Genomic DNA, 13,502 nt, shown 5'->3' with positions numbered 1-13,502 from the left:
TTAAAGAGCAGCACATCTCAGGGGAGGGATCAACTGCCAGTCCAAGTGGCAGGTAAGGCACGACGCAGGCATAAATCTCAAATGTTCTTCAGTGAACGAAAGTTAAACAAATACCTCTGATGTCTCTAAAGTTTGTCTATATCCAAAGCCCTGCTCGGTTCTTGGCCTCTGTCTCAGTCCTCTATCCCTACAGCTCAATCGACTGTTCGGTTCTCTGTGTATCTTAACGCAATAATTGCTACAATCCTGGATATGTCTAATAACAAACTTAAAGGACTCTCACTGGTGTCGCATGTTGTGGTGCAAAGAGACAGAAGGGTGTAGCAGTGCTCCAAAGTGATGGACACGTCCATGAACCTAAAGGCTGGCATAATCCTGGCTTCTAATCACCATGTTCAGAACAGGATGGGGCAAACTTGCAGGCACAAAACATGGAGCAGTTCTCCTGTGGCCGCCAGGAGCAGTTGCTGAACCACCACATCAGACCAAGCTCTGTACCAGCACAGTGCAAACACCCGTCCAGGCAGCCGGCTACAACCTTTGCTGCCAAAACAGAGGACCTGTCCCAACGGGAAAGAAAGGAAGATAGCCAGGACTTTGATGTAGGTTCACTAGTTACAGTTAAGTGGACCACCTTAATAACAGGTCTCATTTTTTCTTTAAACACAGCCGAATCAGTGAGGTAAACCAACAAACTCTTCAGAATCCTGTGAGTCCCGTGTGGCTTTTGGAAAGAGCTGCATAGGACTCACAGGGATCAAAGACTAAAGTGCAGTGGGTCACTGACTTCCAGAAGGTTTTATTTCCTTTAGCCCAAATGCGTACTCCTTTCTGATCCCCTTGGTCATTTGAGGACCAAAAAGGGAGTCATAACATGTCAGAGCAAGGGACATGAGGTCAGGAACATGAAGCAAGTCACAGCTTTGGAGGCTGCCAGTTTGTTGGCCAGTATCACTAGGTATAAATCTAAAGATATATATAGAAGCCATAAGTGACCTATTTTGCCTGTAAGTCTTATATATCACTGTAAGCAAAATGCTTCATGTAGGAATGGTGTGTAAGGTGGAAACAACTAGAAAGATCAGGGCATCTGACCACTTCACACCTAAGGAAGCCAGCTGTGCTTCCTTGTACCCACTGTATTTAAAGCTCGGATTTAAGAGAGATTTTTTGGTTTTAGCCAATTAATGGCTAAGAAAGGTCAACCATCTTGATGTATAGTTTGGTCCAAAGCCAATTTTGATCTCAGTGCCCTCTCTTTTCTTTTTCTTTCTTCTTTTTTTTTAAGAAGTCCCCCCTTTGCCAAGGCAATGAGGTGAAGGCAAAGCTGAGGTGACTCTTTCAGCCAGCTTTAATCCTACTGTTGGCAGCTGGGCAGAGCAGTCAGCCTCTTCTTTGGCCAATAAGGACAGTTTTTGGCCGGTTAGGACAGTTTCTGGCCAAACCAAGTTTTCCAATGCCCCTCCTGCAGTTGCCACACTTTTTCCACAGCACCAACCCAACCTCTGGTGCCATCAACTTACCAAGTTCTGCTTGGATTTTAGGGTGACCTTTGGTCATCAAGGAATGGACTTATTGGGCAGAGACTGTCACAGTCATCAAGGTGGTGTCACTCATTGACCTTCAGGCAGTTTTCCCACCATTGCCCCACAGCGAATGAAAACTCGTGTAAGGCCACGTCTATAGTGCAGCCTCGATTCCCCCATGTCCCACATCAATGCTTCACAAACCTTCATGCAACTGGAGTTATTAGAGTTGTTGAACACTTTGTTATGAATAATAACAGTTATGCATATTCCTCCTTTTCATTGCTAGTCAAGTTAACAAACTTATCCTAAAACCTGTGAATGTATTCATTATTCATAAGTATTCGCCAATAGTTTCCACAATTAACTTTCTGCCCATGGTTTTTCACAGACTGTTTGCTTGTAGCCTTTGTCATTTGTGTCATTGGCCACCTATGCCAGATGCTGTTCTTTCAGCTCCAGAAGGCTGAAAATAACTGCTTAGATGGATACAAAATGGTAAATTTTCTTAGAGAATTAGGAGCTTTGCAAAAATTGGTAATGCCTTTTCATAGAAACTTTTCTTTGCAAGCCTCTGGCAAATGTGTAAACATGCACAAATAACAAAAGTGTTACAGTCCCCCTGAATCTGAAGAAACTAAACTCAGCGATACTATTTACAGAAATATTCATACATTAATGTGGGGTTTGGAGTCTTTTATTTTGTTTTACTTCAGTTTTTGGCTTCTAATTTAGTTTGGTTCTATTACCAATTGCTAGTTGGGCTCTGTTTAGAACACTTGTCAGAAAAATGGAGTTTTCAAATATGGGGAATTTTCTGATGACATCTCAAAAGAAATACAAAGAGATTTTGTATGACCAGTGGCTCTACCAGAGTGAATATATATATGATCCCTTATCTTTCTCTGATTCCGTAGAATTTAACTGAAATGTGTGTTTGCTATGTGTGGTAAAAGTAGGTCCCCTGTTTTTTCTGTTCTTTTTTCATGTGTGCTCAAGTAGGAGAATGCAGAGAAATCATTTCATGGTCCTACACTATAGTTTTTAAGAGAGATTCGTTAATGAAGGCTTGCAGCTATGGCTGTATTAGCAAAGGGGGACAGGAATTGCAAAGGAAGAAGCAGTTATTACAGTTAAGTTGATATACAGTCCCTTTCAAACCTCCATGGAGTGGAAGAGCCAATGATTGCATGACAGTTTGTCCCCCAAATTCATTTTCATAAGGAGCTCATACCTTTTTACAAATACAATCTCATCCTCACTTTCCATAAAACATGCAACCGGACAGTCCAGCCAGGCACAGACAGAATGTGAATACTTTGAATGTGAATACTTTGAAGTAGTGAATATGCTAAATGCACAAATAATATCCATTATTTCAGCATTTTAAAAAATCATAATTATATCAAGCCATAGAGAATTCCTTTTAGAGCAGTATAATATTGGAGGCACTTGGGTGCAGAAATAATGAGTGCCAGATCAGGACAGAGAGGGATGGATATATAGGAGGAGGGATCCTTGGGTCTATCAGAAGGAGCTTTCATTTAAAACCATATAAAATTGTAAAAAAAAAAAAATTAAATCAACCCAAAAAGCCCTGATTCATAAACAGAACCAGAAGTATCATTTAACATGACCTCAGCAACGCCTTCCAGATGGAAGCTTACAGCTTCTAACTGAGGTCCGAAGAGCAGCATATCGAGTATTTCATAGAGCAGAAATTGATCCTTAAAGAATAACATTTTTCATGCCAGAGAATAGACACGACACGGATCTGGCATTCAGAGCCCTGATAGCGCGAGCAGCACTGGCAACCAGCAACAGTCGGACGCTGCTTTTCAGGTCACAGTCGGACCGACAACAGCGCTTCTCTCACATATCCCTTGCCTGAGTACGAGAAATGCGTGTTCTTTGGGCCACCTTACTGCAACATTTTAGCCAGACCGCCCCAGATTAATTTCTGATGACCAAATTGTCCCCCCCCAAAAAGCCAAAGTGGACTCATTTTTTTTATCTAAAGCGCAGAAAGGGTGAGAGTTACTCGTGTAATCAAGAAGGTGCTGGGCAGATCATGCTCTACTACGAGCCAGTGATCGCTGTGGGTGCAAAAAGCTTGCCCATCTCTAGCACTTGAGAGTGCATTTTCTGTAGGAGAGGATTTAGACTAAGCACAAACATAATATCCTCCTCCTTAAGATCCATGATGATGCCTCTTTGCACACTACGCTGCCACAGGGAAACACTTGCACCCAGGTTACCACCATGTGCCCTCAGGCAAGGGAAGAGGTAGCAAGGGGAGGACAAAATTAAGTTTGTTTTCAGAAGACGATGAGATCCTGGCGAGCAATGCCCTCAGAGAGCGTTACCTAGTGTTTAGAGAAAAGAACAAGAAAATCCGGCGAATGTTGGGGAGGGCATTGCTCGCGGGATAAATGCTGGGGACGGCCACCGTCGTGCTGCAGCAGTGATTTGGGAGAGAGCGCACTGGGGGTGGGGATGACGTGAGACGTCGGACAAAAGCGAAGATAGCCAGCAGTGCTTCAGAACAACAAAAAGGGCTGCCCTCAGCCAGTGGTGGAGCACATCTGGCACCCCAGGAAGCTCAATTGGACACTTGGCCCAGGGATTTCTGACTGACACCACTGCAGTGCATAGGTGAGCTTCTCGCTAGGGTCACTGACATTGCCTGTCACAGTCACGATGAGGTGAATTGGTAGTTCCTGCCGTGGGATGCAGCATGGCTGTGTGTGTTATGGGTACAGGACAGTGTGCATTTTTTTTTTACCAAAAGCAGTTAATAATGTCAACTGCCACGTGCCCAATGCAGTCACTAAACTTTAGTCCGCCCTTCCGTTTGCCCAAACACATACACTCTGGCTTCCCAACTGGCTTCTTTCTATGTGTTGTCCAATGCATGTAGATACCTCCATCTACCTGGCCTCAGATACAGTGGTTGTTGCTCCTCTATTTGATTGCCAGATGTCACTGGGGAACAAGATGGGGAGGTTCCTGGATCCTCGGGGCAAGCCGGCCGTCACCGAGGGAGCTCGCCGTCCACGCCGGCCGAAGAACAGGAATCCTCGGTGCCTGCCTCTGACGAAGACTCGCCGGCCAGGACCACAGAGAGCTGGCAGTGGCCGTTGTCCTCGTCTGAAACGCACAGCAACGTTGGGGAGGATTTTGAGGGATTTCAAACGCCGGCGCGGACTCCGGAGTGTACCATGGACATACAGTCTCCCGGGGATCAGTCACTCAGTAGGACTCCTCAGTTTGAAAGTGACTCTCCTGAGGAGGAGGGCAATGATGAGATGAATGAAGAGAACCGCGGTGTTGAGCCTGTCCCTAGGGATCGGGGTTGGAGAGGGCAGCCCCAACTAACAGAGGGAGAGAAGCTGTTGATGGAAACCAACAGTAGGATTGTGCAGCTGCTGGAAAATATCAAGAGGGAGCATGCACAGTCCATGGGTCTCATGTCGCAGTCCATGGGCCGTATGGAGCTGCAGCTGGGCATTGTGGCTACCTCCACAAGAGCCATCCATAACTACCTGTCAGAGATTTTAGCTTTCCTCAAGCAGCCAAGGACGCAGGTCCTTGAAACACGCATCTCCCAAAGAGCCACCCCCCATGTCGAGTTAACCTGTGCCTCGACATGGACCGGTGAGGACGCAGTGGCATCCTCCACTGTGTGCTTACCAGGGGCCGAAGGGACGAGCGACTCTCGAGAACCACCGCAGGCCACCCTGCCTTGTCGCAGTGGCCGGCTGCAGAGAGCCATAACCGAGAGGGCCTCGTTGCCCATGCCTCCACGCCAGGCAAAAGGGGGAGGGAAGAAAAAATAACCACACCATAGGATTTTTAGGGTTTTTTTTAATGTGCCTGTCCTTTTAATTCTTAGCCATAAGGCCATCAGTGGCAGAATTTCAACCATTTCCTACATTGGCTAACATTGTATTCTGGCTGACTAGATTAGTCTAACATTTTGTAGTTTATATTTGCACTGTTAACGATGTGTGCTGCTGGTATTTGAAGAACATTTGCCTCTGTTCTTTCACTTTAACTTCATACGAGCATTTTTTTACTCTGTGCCAGGCATTCATTGCTTTTCTTACAAATACAAGTCATTTCTTGAGGCAGCTGTTTTTTGAGTTTTCTTTCTCCATTATCCCACCCCCTCTGAGCAAGCATTCTGGACTTGGTGGTAAGTATACAGGTCTTGGCAATACTCGCCTCCAAAACTGTGTTCGATCAGTCTTTGCCTGGTGTTTCTGGCATGCCAGCCTGAGGTGTTGGGGTTAGCCTGTACCGGATCATGATCATTCTTATCCTCTGTGGGTCTCACAAACTCACTTTCTAAGACCCTCGGTGGAGCTAATCCACATGTCTTGGCTATGTCGTACAATAAGTAATGTTGCCAGGATCATACCTCATATTTACCTTTTTGGGGGCCTGTATAGTGGCGTGCCACCAGATCTATCTAGGCACCTGACTCTCATTTTCAAAGTTCCTTTTATGATGGATCTGGTGGTTTGATGGGCAGCATTATAATTTTTCCTCTGAGAGAGTCTGGGGATTTGAAAGAGGAGTCGCTAAGCAATGTGTTCTATGGGGATAAGAGCCCTCTCCTGCAACAAATCTATTAGGAGGAGACTGTCCCCTGTAATTATCACAGATATTAATTATTCAAGAAACAAAAAAAAAGCCACTTGCCTAGCAGCCAGACCTCTTGAGAATGTAAAAGTCATGACATGCTGTTGGGTACTGTGCTCCTATGTCTGTGATTAAGAGCTTTTCATCAGAGACGACCTACATGTTTGATAAAATGCAACTCCTTTCTGTGCCTTTAGGCCATCTAATTTCCTGAGGGCTGGCACCCTGAGCAGAGCACGGGTGCAATTGATAACCCACAGGGCAGATGGAAACGCACTTTTGCAATAAATTATTTTATATCTGTTGGTGCTGCCTCTCTCGGGGGAATTTAATATAGTGGCACTCAAATTGCTATATGCATGCAGAGGCATCAGACTGGCTTATCCATGTGGTATCCCTGACAGTTCTCCGAAAGGATGCTCTGACCAGGAGCCCCTTGAGCGGTGGTAACTAATTATCACAGGTGTAGCATGGCTCCTGTGTTTGACTCTCAACATACCATTGTAACTTCTCGTAAAGGTTCAGAAGAGTTTATACGGCAAAGCAGTGATGAATTCCTCCTCTGGCAAATACTAGAGAATAACTGTAGGCCTAAAAATCCTCTTCTATGTTAACAACAGGGCTGTGCTCTCTGTCCAGTGAGCCATAGACTCTTCTTTCTGCAAGACTGAGGTTATTTAAAATAAAGCAGATAGTATTTTGTTATTCTACCAGTCAGCCACATTTTTTTTCCCTTATGAGTGTGTGTGCGTGCGTGTTTGTGGCTGTACTTTGCTAAATGACCGGTTTACCGATGAAATGCAGCTGGCATGGCCAACCTCCAACGTAGGCTTTTTCCGCTATGGAATATTTCTTCCCTTCCACCTACGTCCAGCTGCGTTCCTTTTAAGAATACCATTGGAGGCGTTCTTCCTTGGCCACGCTGTCGACACATCTCTATACACTGGGTACAAATTTTTGCACCCGTTCTGTCGCTTTTTTATGCCTCTTTTATTAAAGCTGTTTGTAAAGGTATCCTCAGAGAATTTCCAATGCAAGCTTGGGAGATTCCCCTCTCATTGGTATGAGAAATGCATGCTGCAGAGTATTTAAGATCACGAGGAGGTTGGGAGAGGAGCCGATTAGTGAGCCTGACAAATTATTCCAGTATGTGCGGCCTTTTGGACGTGTGTTTCTGGTGCATACATGGTTTGCACACTGGTACTGTGGATATGAACAGCCTAGTGGAAGCCAAAGGCAACTGAAAGTTTGTCCCAGTATGCTTATGTCTTATTTCTTTGGAATGAGTTTGAATGCAGCTAAATACAATTCAGACAGTTCATTTTCTTGGCCTAATTAGCACGTCTGATAATACAGTGGGAATGTTTTTATTTTACACAGTGCTTTCAGTTCCAAAGTGTGGTACATTTGCTGCCAGATGCTCAGATTTTGTCATATTCTGCAGGACCCGCCATGTAGCTGCTGCCATTTAGAATGAATCTCGTTCCACACGCTGGCTGCTTCTGTACCTTCCAGTTTATCATTGTAGTTTTAAAATGACAACCTCCACTCCACCTTGGTTTTCTGATCAAAGGCAGTAGAGCAAAAGAAGCAGCTGCGCAGATGTAGCGGTGCTACCGTTGGAAACACAACGCGAGGAACCCCTAAAGAGTTCCTTGCAAAGCAGCTTCAGCTTTAACCCGCTCTCCTCTCCCTTTTCTAAGTGCTCCAGCCAGACTTGGCAAAGCACAAAGCACCACCTGAATGGGAGCAGCTATAGAGTGAGAAGGACTGAGAACCTGTCTACAGACAAGAAACCTGCAATAAACTTATGCAAAACAAAGGGTTTTTTCCAACTGGAAATAGTAGATGGTATTAAGAACGGGTACCAACTGATATTTTGGTCAGATCCAAAATCAGGATCTGACTTGGAGTATTGTCTAGCAAAATCAATGCAGTTGGAGGGTGTATATGTTTCATCCCCAAACAAATATTTTCATGCTTTTCAAGTGTCTGTCATAGCCTCATCGCTCTTTCCCTGTAGCTTTTTGTTGTCTGAATGGGTATATGGTTACATGTGTCTGTTAAAATAAGAGGGGATCAGTTCTTACGTGGTATATTTATATTTCTTATTTACGGAGTTTGAGTACCTAGCGCTTCAATTCCAAAACTTCCTTCTTTCTGTATCCCAAAGACCAGTTGTTTGGCTTCTGGGATGATAAGAAGGGTGGGAGAGACTTAACAGGAAATCTCTGCCCGGTTGAAGCTCTTGGTGATAGATCCCCTGAGTACGATTCTACAGTCTAGCCATATTTTTGCTGTATAGGTCAAATGCTCATGGTTACACCATTGCTTTCTAATGCCTTTTGCTGAGCAGAAGTGCAGCTACTTTTTTCTTTCAGAATTTCACAGTTTGTATTACGAAATCTTATGAAATGTGACTTGAAGTTTGTTTTATTTTTGAATACATGTGATGATTTTAAGAATTATTTTTTTTTTCCTTTTCTCCTTCCACTGGATGATTTAAAACACATTAAAAATAAAGCAGACCAATGAAAAGAATTGAATGCTAACTTCAGTTGAAAAAGAAACAGCAACACTACTCTTGTGAGACAGTTTTCAACAGTGTTCAGCTTACTGGTTCTGTTCAACCTTTCCTGCCTGCTCCCTGACCCCCTGTGACACTGAAATATCCACTTCTAGGACAACCTTCATCCCAACCAGGAGGCTAAAAGTTCTTCCCTCTCTTCTTCTCCCATTTAAAATATCATCCTTGCATCAGCCAGGTCTACTGTTATAGAGGGATCAAAAGCTCTTTTCCTCCTGCCTTATTCCCATCCATATCCATATCCAGGGCATTGAGTGCGCTGCTCTCCAGTGAGAGGTAAAGCTTAAATCCCCCAATCTGATCCTTGGCGTAGTAACACAACCTCTAGACCACCAAAAACCTGGGTTGGGTGGTTTTTTTTAAGTCTATGGTATCCTAATGAAGTAGCTCCCCTTGTTTGCCAAAGCAAATAATCAATCAGTTGGGAGATGGATCTAATTGCTGAAAAGTGACATTGCTCTGACTCACGTTGTGGAATCCCAGGAGCCAGGCGCAGGTATTTTGCTCACATAAATACCACAGGCTATATAACTAATCCATACTTTGGTGAAACTTCAAAGCAAAAGATACTAAATTAACACGATACAGTGCAGTCTGTGCTTTCTTGGGAAAGCAAATGCAATGGAAGGTGTAGTAAGGAAACCTGTTGGTATGATTCAAGTTTGGATTCTAGTACAGGTTCAAAAATCGAACTATTCTGCTAGCTTAGGCTAGTCATTTAATTTCTCCATACCTCAGTTTCATAGAAGTGGCAATAAAGGAGCTGTCAGGCTATAATTAGTTGATTATATGGTACTTTGAGGTCTTCAGTCTGAGGGAGTAACGTTATGTAGTAAGTACTGATGAACCTTATTTGTGACCAAAGTTGAAGACGGGGCTAAAACTAACACTCTAAACTTCACAAGATCTCGATTAAAGTTTCCACTATATTTTATCATCATGTCATATGGTAGATCAGAATCCCCAATTCAAATGTTGAAGTTCTCATTCAGATTTGGACTTTGCCTATTTGGTCGTTTTCTGACCACAACTAAATACATTCCCAGACTGTGCAGTTATTAAAATATAAAATACATATCAAAGTTTCATTTAAACCAATGATGCAGTTACTAATGCTAATCTAATAATCCAAGAGCGTCAATCAATTAGGATGTGATTACTTAAGGAAAATAGGCATAAAAGAGCACTTCTGGAACACTTATTATTGTCCAAAATATCACTGAAATTTTGATGACTAAGTACAGTCTGCTTATCTCTATTTGAAACAGTGCTGTACAGATTCATTTTTTCTAAAGGTCTTCTTTCCATTTCTATATAGATATTCTCCCTTCACATTTTGAAGGTTTGAAGAAGAGGATTGTTTTTCGAGTCACACTAAGTAAACATTAAATGCATGCAGGCTTAAAACTAAAGCATGCATGCTATGTAGCAGCAATAAAAAGTGCTCGGCTTGCACGACTTACGATGCTCAAGCGTTGCCTTGTTAAATTGCCAAAAAACCTTTTTCTTTGCATTTTTTTGAAAAGTAAATCTCTTCCTTTGACCTTGCAATAATTAAAGTTTCATTTTTTCGGACAAATGATATTTATTTTACTGAATACTTTTATATTACAGATAAGGTGGATGAAATAGTACCAGTTTCCAAGCCATCAAGAATTGCAGACAATGCAACTGTGGACTCAAGAGTGGCAACTATTAAACAGCGGCCTTCTAGTAGATGTTTTCCCTCAGCTACAGATATGAATGTGAGTGGTAGCTATGAAGTACTGCTTTCATTTCTGAAACTCTTTGGAGGGAGCCTTTTGGCAGCATGCAGGGCATAAAACAGAAACTAATCGTCGAACGTTGCTTTATATGCTCATTTTACTTTTATTACCTTATTAAGGCATAATCTGCTCTGTTTCTCCTAATAATTTTTTTAAAAGAAGAGCCTACATACCCCTATAAAACTTTTCTCATTATATCCTTATTATTCTGAGACCGTCACATCGACAATGTTGTAATTCAAACAGATACAAATTTGTTCTGCCCAAAATCTGAGCTGGTGAGATGCCAGCAAATTCTAAACTTGAAGGTGTCAGTACGACACTAAACCTTAGCTAATAAAACTTCGCTGAAAATCAAGGTACGCTAGTTCAGTTCCAACACCAGAGCTAGTGCAGCCATGCAATTCCCACTAATGTGAGAGTTTCTCCTACTGCAGGTTTTTTTTTATTATTCTTGATGGCATGTATAATATCTTGATTAAATAATGCATGGTGATTTGTAAGGGAAGAATTGACATTAATACTATAGCACGTATTAAAAATTTAAACTCCAGAGCTCTGAAACCTGATTACTCTGTTGCAGAATTTGCTCTTACAAAACTTCGCATATGAAAAAAATAATTGGTTTTATTGCATTTTGGATATATGTTTCCATTACCCACCCCTCCAAAAGAGCATCAGTCCCGGTACAACAAGCGCTTTGCTGTTCTCAGCAGCTGGGGCTGGAAGGCAATTAAGGCTGTTCTAGGGCAGTAAATGAAGTTTTGTGATGACGTCCAAGGAAGGACGGTTGAGTGCGGTGGGGTCCAGGTGATGTTCCTTAGCTCCTTGCTGGGATGCTGGCGGCCAGCGTTTTAATAGCATTTAAATAAAGCCCAGCTTTCCCTTTCTCTTCTCCTCCTCCCCAAAAGAATACCTAAGAAAAAGGGATAGCGGCTTGGCAGATATGACAGAAGAGTTGTTTACATGTGAGAGAAAGACTTGCATGCTTTAATGCTTGTGGGGTTTTTTGTTTGCTTTTTTGTAGTCCATGTATGAGAGACAGGGTATTGCTGTGATGACGCCCACTGTACCGGGGAGTCCTCAAGGTCCTTTTCTGGGTATACCTCGGGGTACAATGAGAAGACAAAAATCTATAGGTAAAATGCTTCTCATATATGGTTTGCTTGTGCATTAATCACATGCTTTTAGTAACTTTGCTTCTTTCCTAAAGCATATTTCTCCAGCATCTTTGTCTCAGTGAATGACTGTTTAATTTTTATACAAAGTTCATGGAAAAAGAAGTTTGTGTGTTAGATGCTATAATTTCCACATTGTTCTTTGATGGCAGTAGGCAAGTATTATGGAATTATAATTTAATTCCTTTCTTTAGAATGTTCCCTCTAACAAGGAAAGGCAGTGAGAAGGGGAAAGAAAAAGATCAGTACAAGTCTTTTGCAGTGCATTACTAAGGCAAAATGTTATTATTTTCTTCTTTATTATTGAGACAAAAGTTCCATAACGTTGTGTAGCCTACAAAGGGATCCCTGTTGATCAAATTGAATAAATTTGCCTCTTTTCATTCCAAATGATATCAATAGGTGGTTTTGCAAAAGAGAAAAAAAAGAGCAGGCCAAATTTTGACTTGCTTTGTTCTTGGTGGTAATCTTAATAGAGATATTTATCAATTTAGAAACGCATTATGCTGATGTAAAATTAGCATCTGAATTATCCCAATATTAGCCAGTTTATTTATGTTAAAAGCCGTATTTGTAACAAAGTAATGTCATCTTTGAAATGAAACATTCTGGTTTTTTTTCCCCAAATAGAATCTTTGCAGTCCCTTTGCTAAGTTTCAAATGCATCTTAAAAATTCATTAGATTCCTAAGTCGCATTATGGAATGCATTTAGAGAGTGCTAAAGCAAGGCATAAGCCACTCTGCTGCACAGAATGTCTTCCCTGTTCAATAATTTTCAAAGAAATGTGCTTCTCTACAGCTACCTTGATAATACATAAAACCAAAACATTTTCCTACACATCAATGATCAGTTTAATTAAAATTCTGTAGCATCCTTTATAATTCTGGCATCTGGGTCTCTGGAAGTTCAGCAAGAAAAAACTGCTTATGGTAGGAATCAACCAAAAGACCTTTTTTGTAGTTTTGCATGTGCCTCGTGTCATGTGAAATGCACCCTGGCATTTTGGGTTGGATACAGAAAAAATGCAATATGAGGGATGCCTATGGCAGGCAGTGTTTTAAATATACTTTCTGTTTTTATAGGAATAACAGAGGAAGAACGGCAGTTTTTGGCTCCTCCTATGTTGAAGTTTACCAGAAGTCTTTCGATGCCTGACACCTCTGAAGATATCCCACCACCACCACAGTCCTTACCTCCTTCACCGCCGCCACCTTCTCCCTCTCTGTACAACTCTCCCAAATCCCCGACGTCAAGGAGCTATGGAACTATCAAACCTCCGTTTAATCAGAATTCAGGTTCAAAAATTTCTTTGGTGAGGCCTGAGAATGTGGGAACGATGATAAGGGACAAGGGGATTTATTACAGGCGAGAACTGGACCGATACTCTCTGGACTCTGAAGACCTGTACAGTCGGAGCGCCGCGTCTCAGGCAAATTTCAGGAACAAGAGGGGTCAGATGCCAGAAAACCCTATTCTGAGGTTGGGAAGATCGCCAGCAAAGCGGTTTACGTGCCGGCCAAACCAGCCAGGAGGAAGGGGATGCTGGTGAAGCAATCCAACGTTGAAGACAGCCCGGAGAAGACCTGCTCCATCCCGATCCCGACGATCATCGTGAAAGAGCCATCCACCAGCAGCAGCGGGAAGAGCAGCCAAGGGAGCAGCATGGAAATCGATCCGCAGTCTTCAGAGCAACCCGGGCAGCTCCGACCCGACGACAGCTTAGGTGTCAGCAGCCCGTTCGCAGCAGCCATTGCCGGAGCAGTGAGGGACAGGGAAAAGGTGAAGGCTGGGAATTT

General features: G+C 42.7%; 1 protein-coding gene across 1 annotated transcript in view; it reads left to right on the top strand.

Annotated features, from left to right (window-relative positions):
- SHANK2 (SH3 and multiple ankyrin repeat domains 2) overlaps positions 1-13,502 on the top strand; it is a gene marked incomplete at its 3' end in the record, with an annotated part of 271,702 nt that overhangs the window by 249,148 nt on the left and 9,052 nt on the right. The window contains 5 exon segments of the mRNA XM_080345299.1: positions 10,079-10,138; positions 10,375-10,505; positions 11,554-11,665; positions 12,789-13,169; positions 13,172-13,485. Of these exon segments, the coding sequence (XP_080201425.1) occupies positions 10,079-10,138; positions 10,375-10,505; positions 11,554-11,665; positions 12,789-13,169; positions 13,172-13,485 (998 nt within the window).

The sequence above is a fragment of the Nesoenas mayeri genome (genome assembly GCF_963082525.1).
Source record: "Nesoenas mayeri genome assembly, chromosome: 5".
In the NCBI taxonomy this organism is placed as follows: Eukaryota; Metazoa; Chordata; class Aves; order Columbiformes; family Columbidae; genus Nesoenas; species Nesoenas mayeri.
The sequence above is the reverse complement of the archived record's forward strand: the minus strand, read 5'-3'. Positions and strand labels throughout refer to the sequence as shown.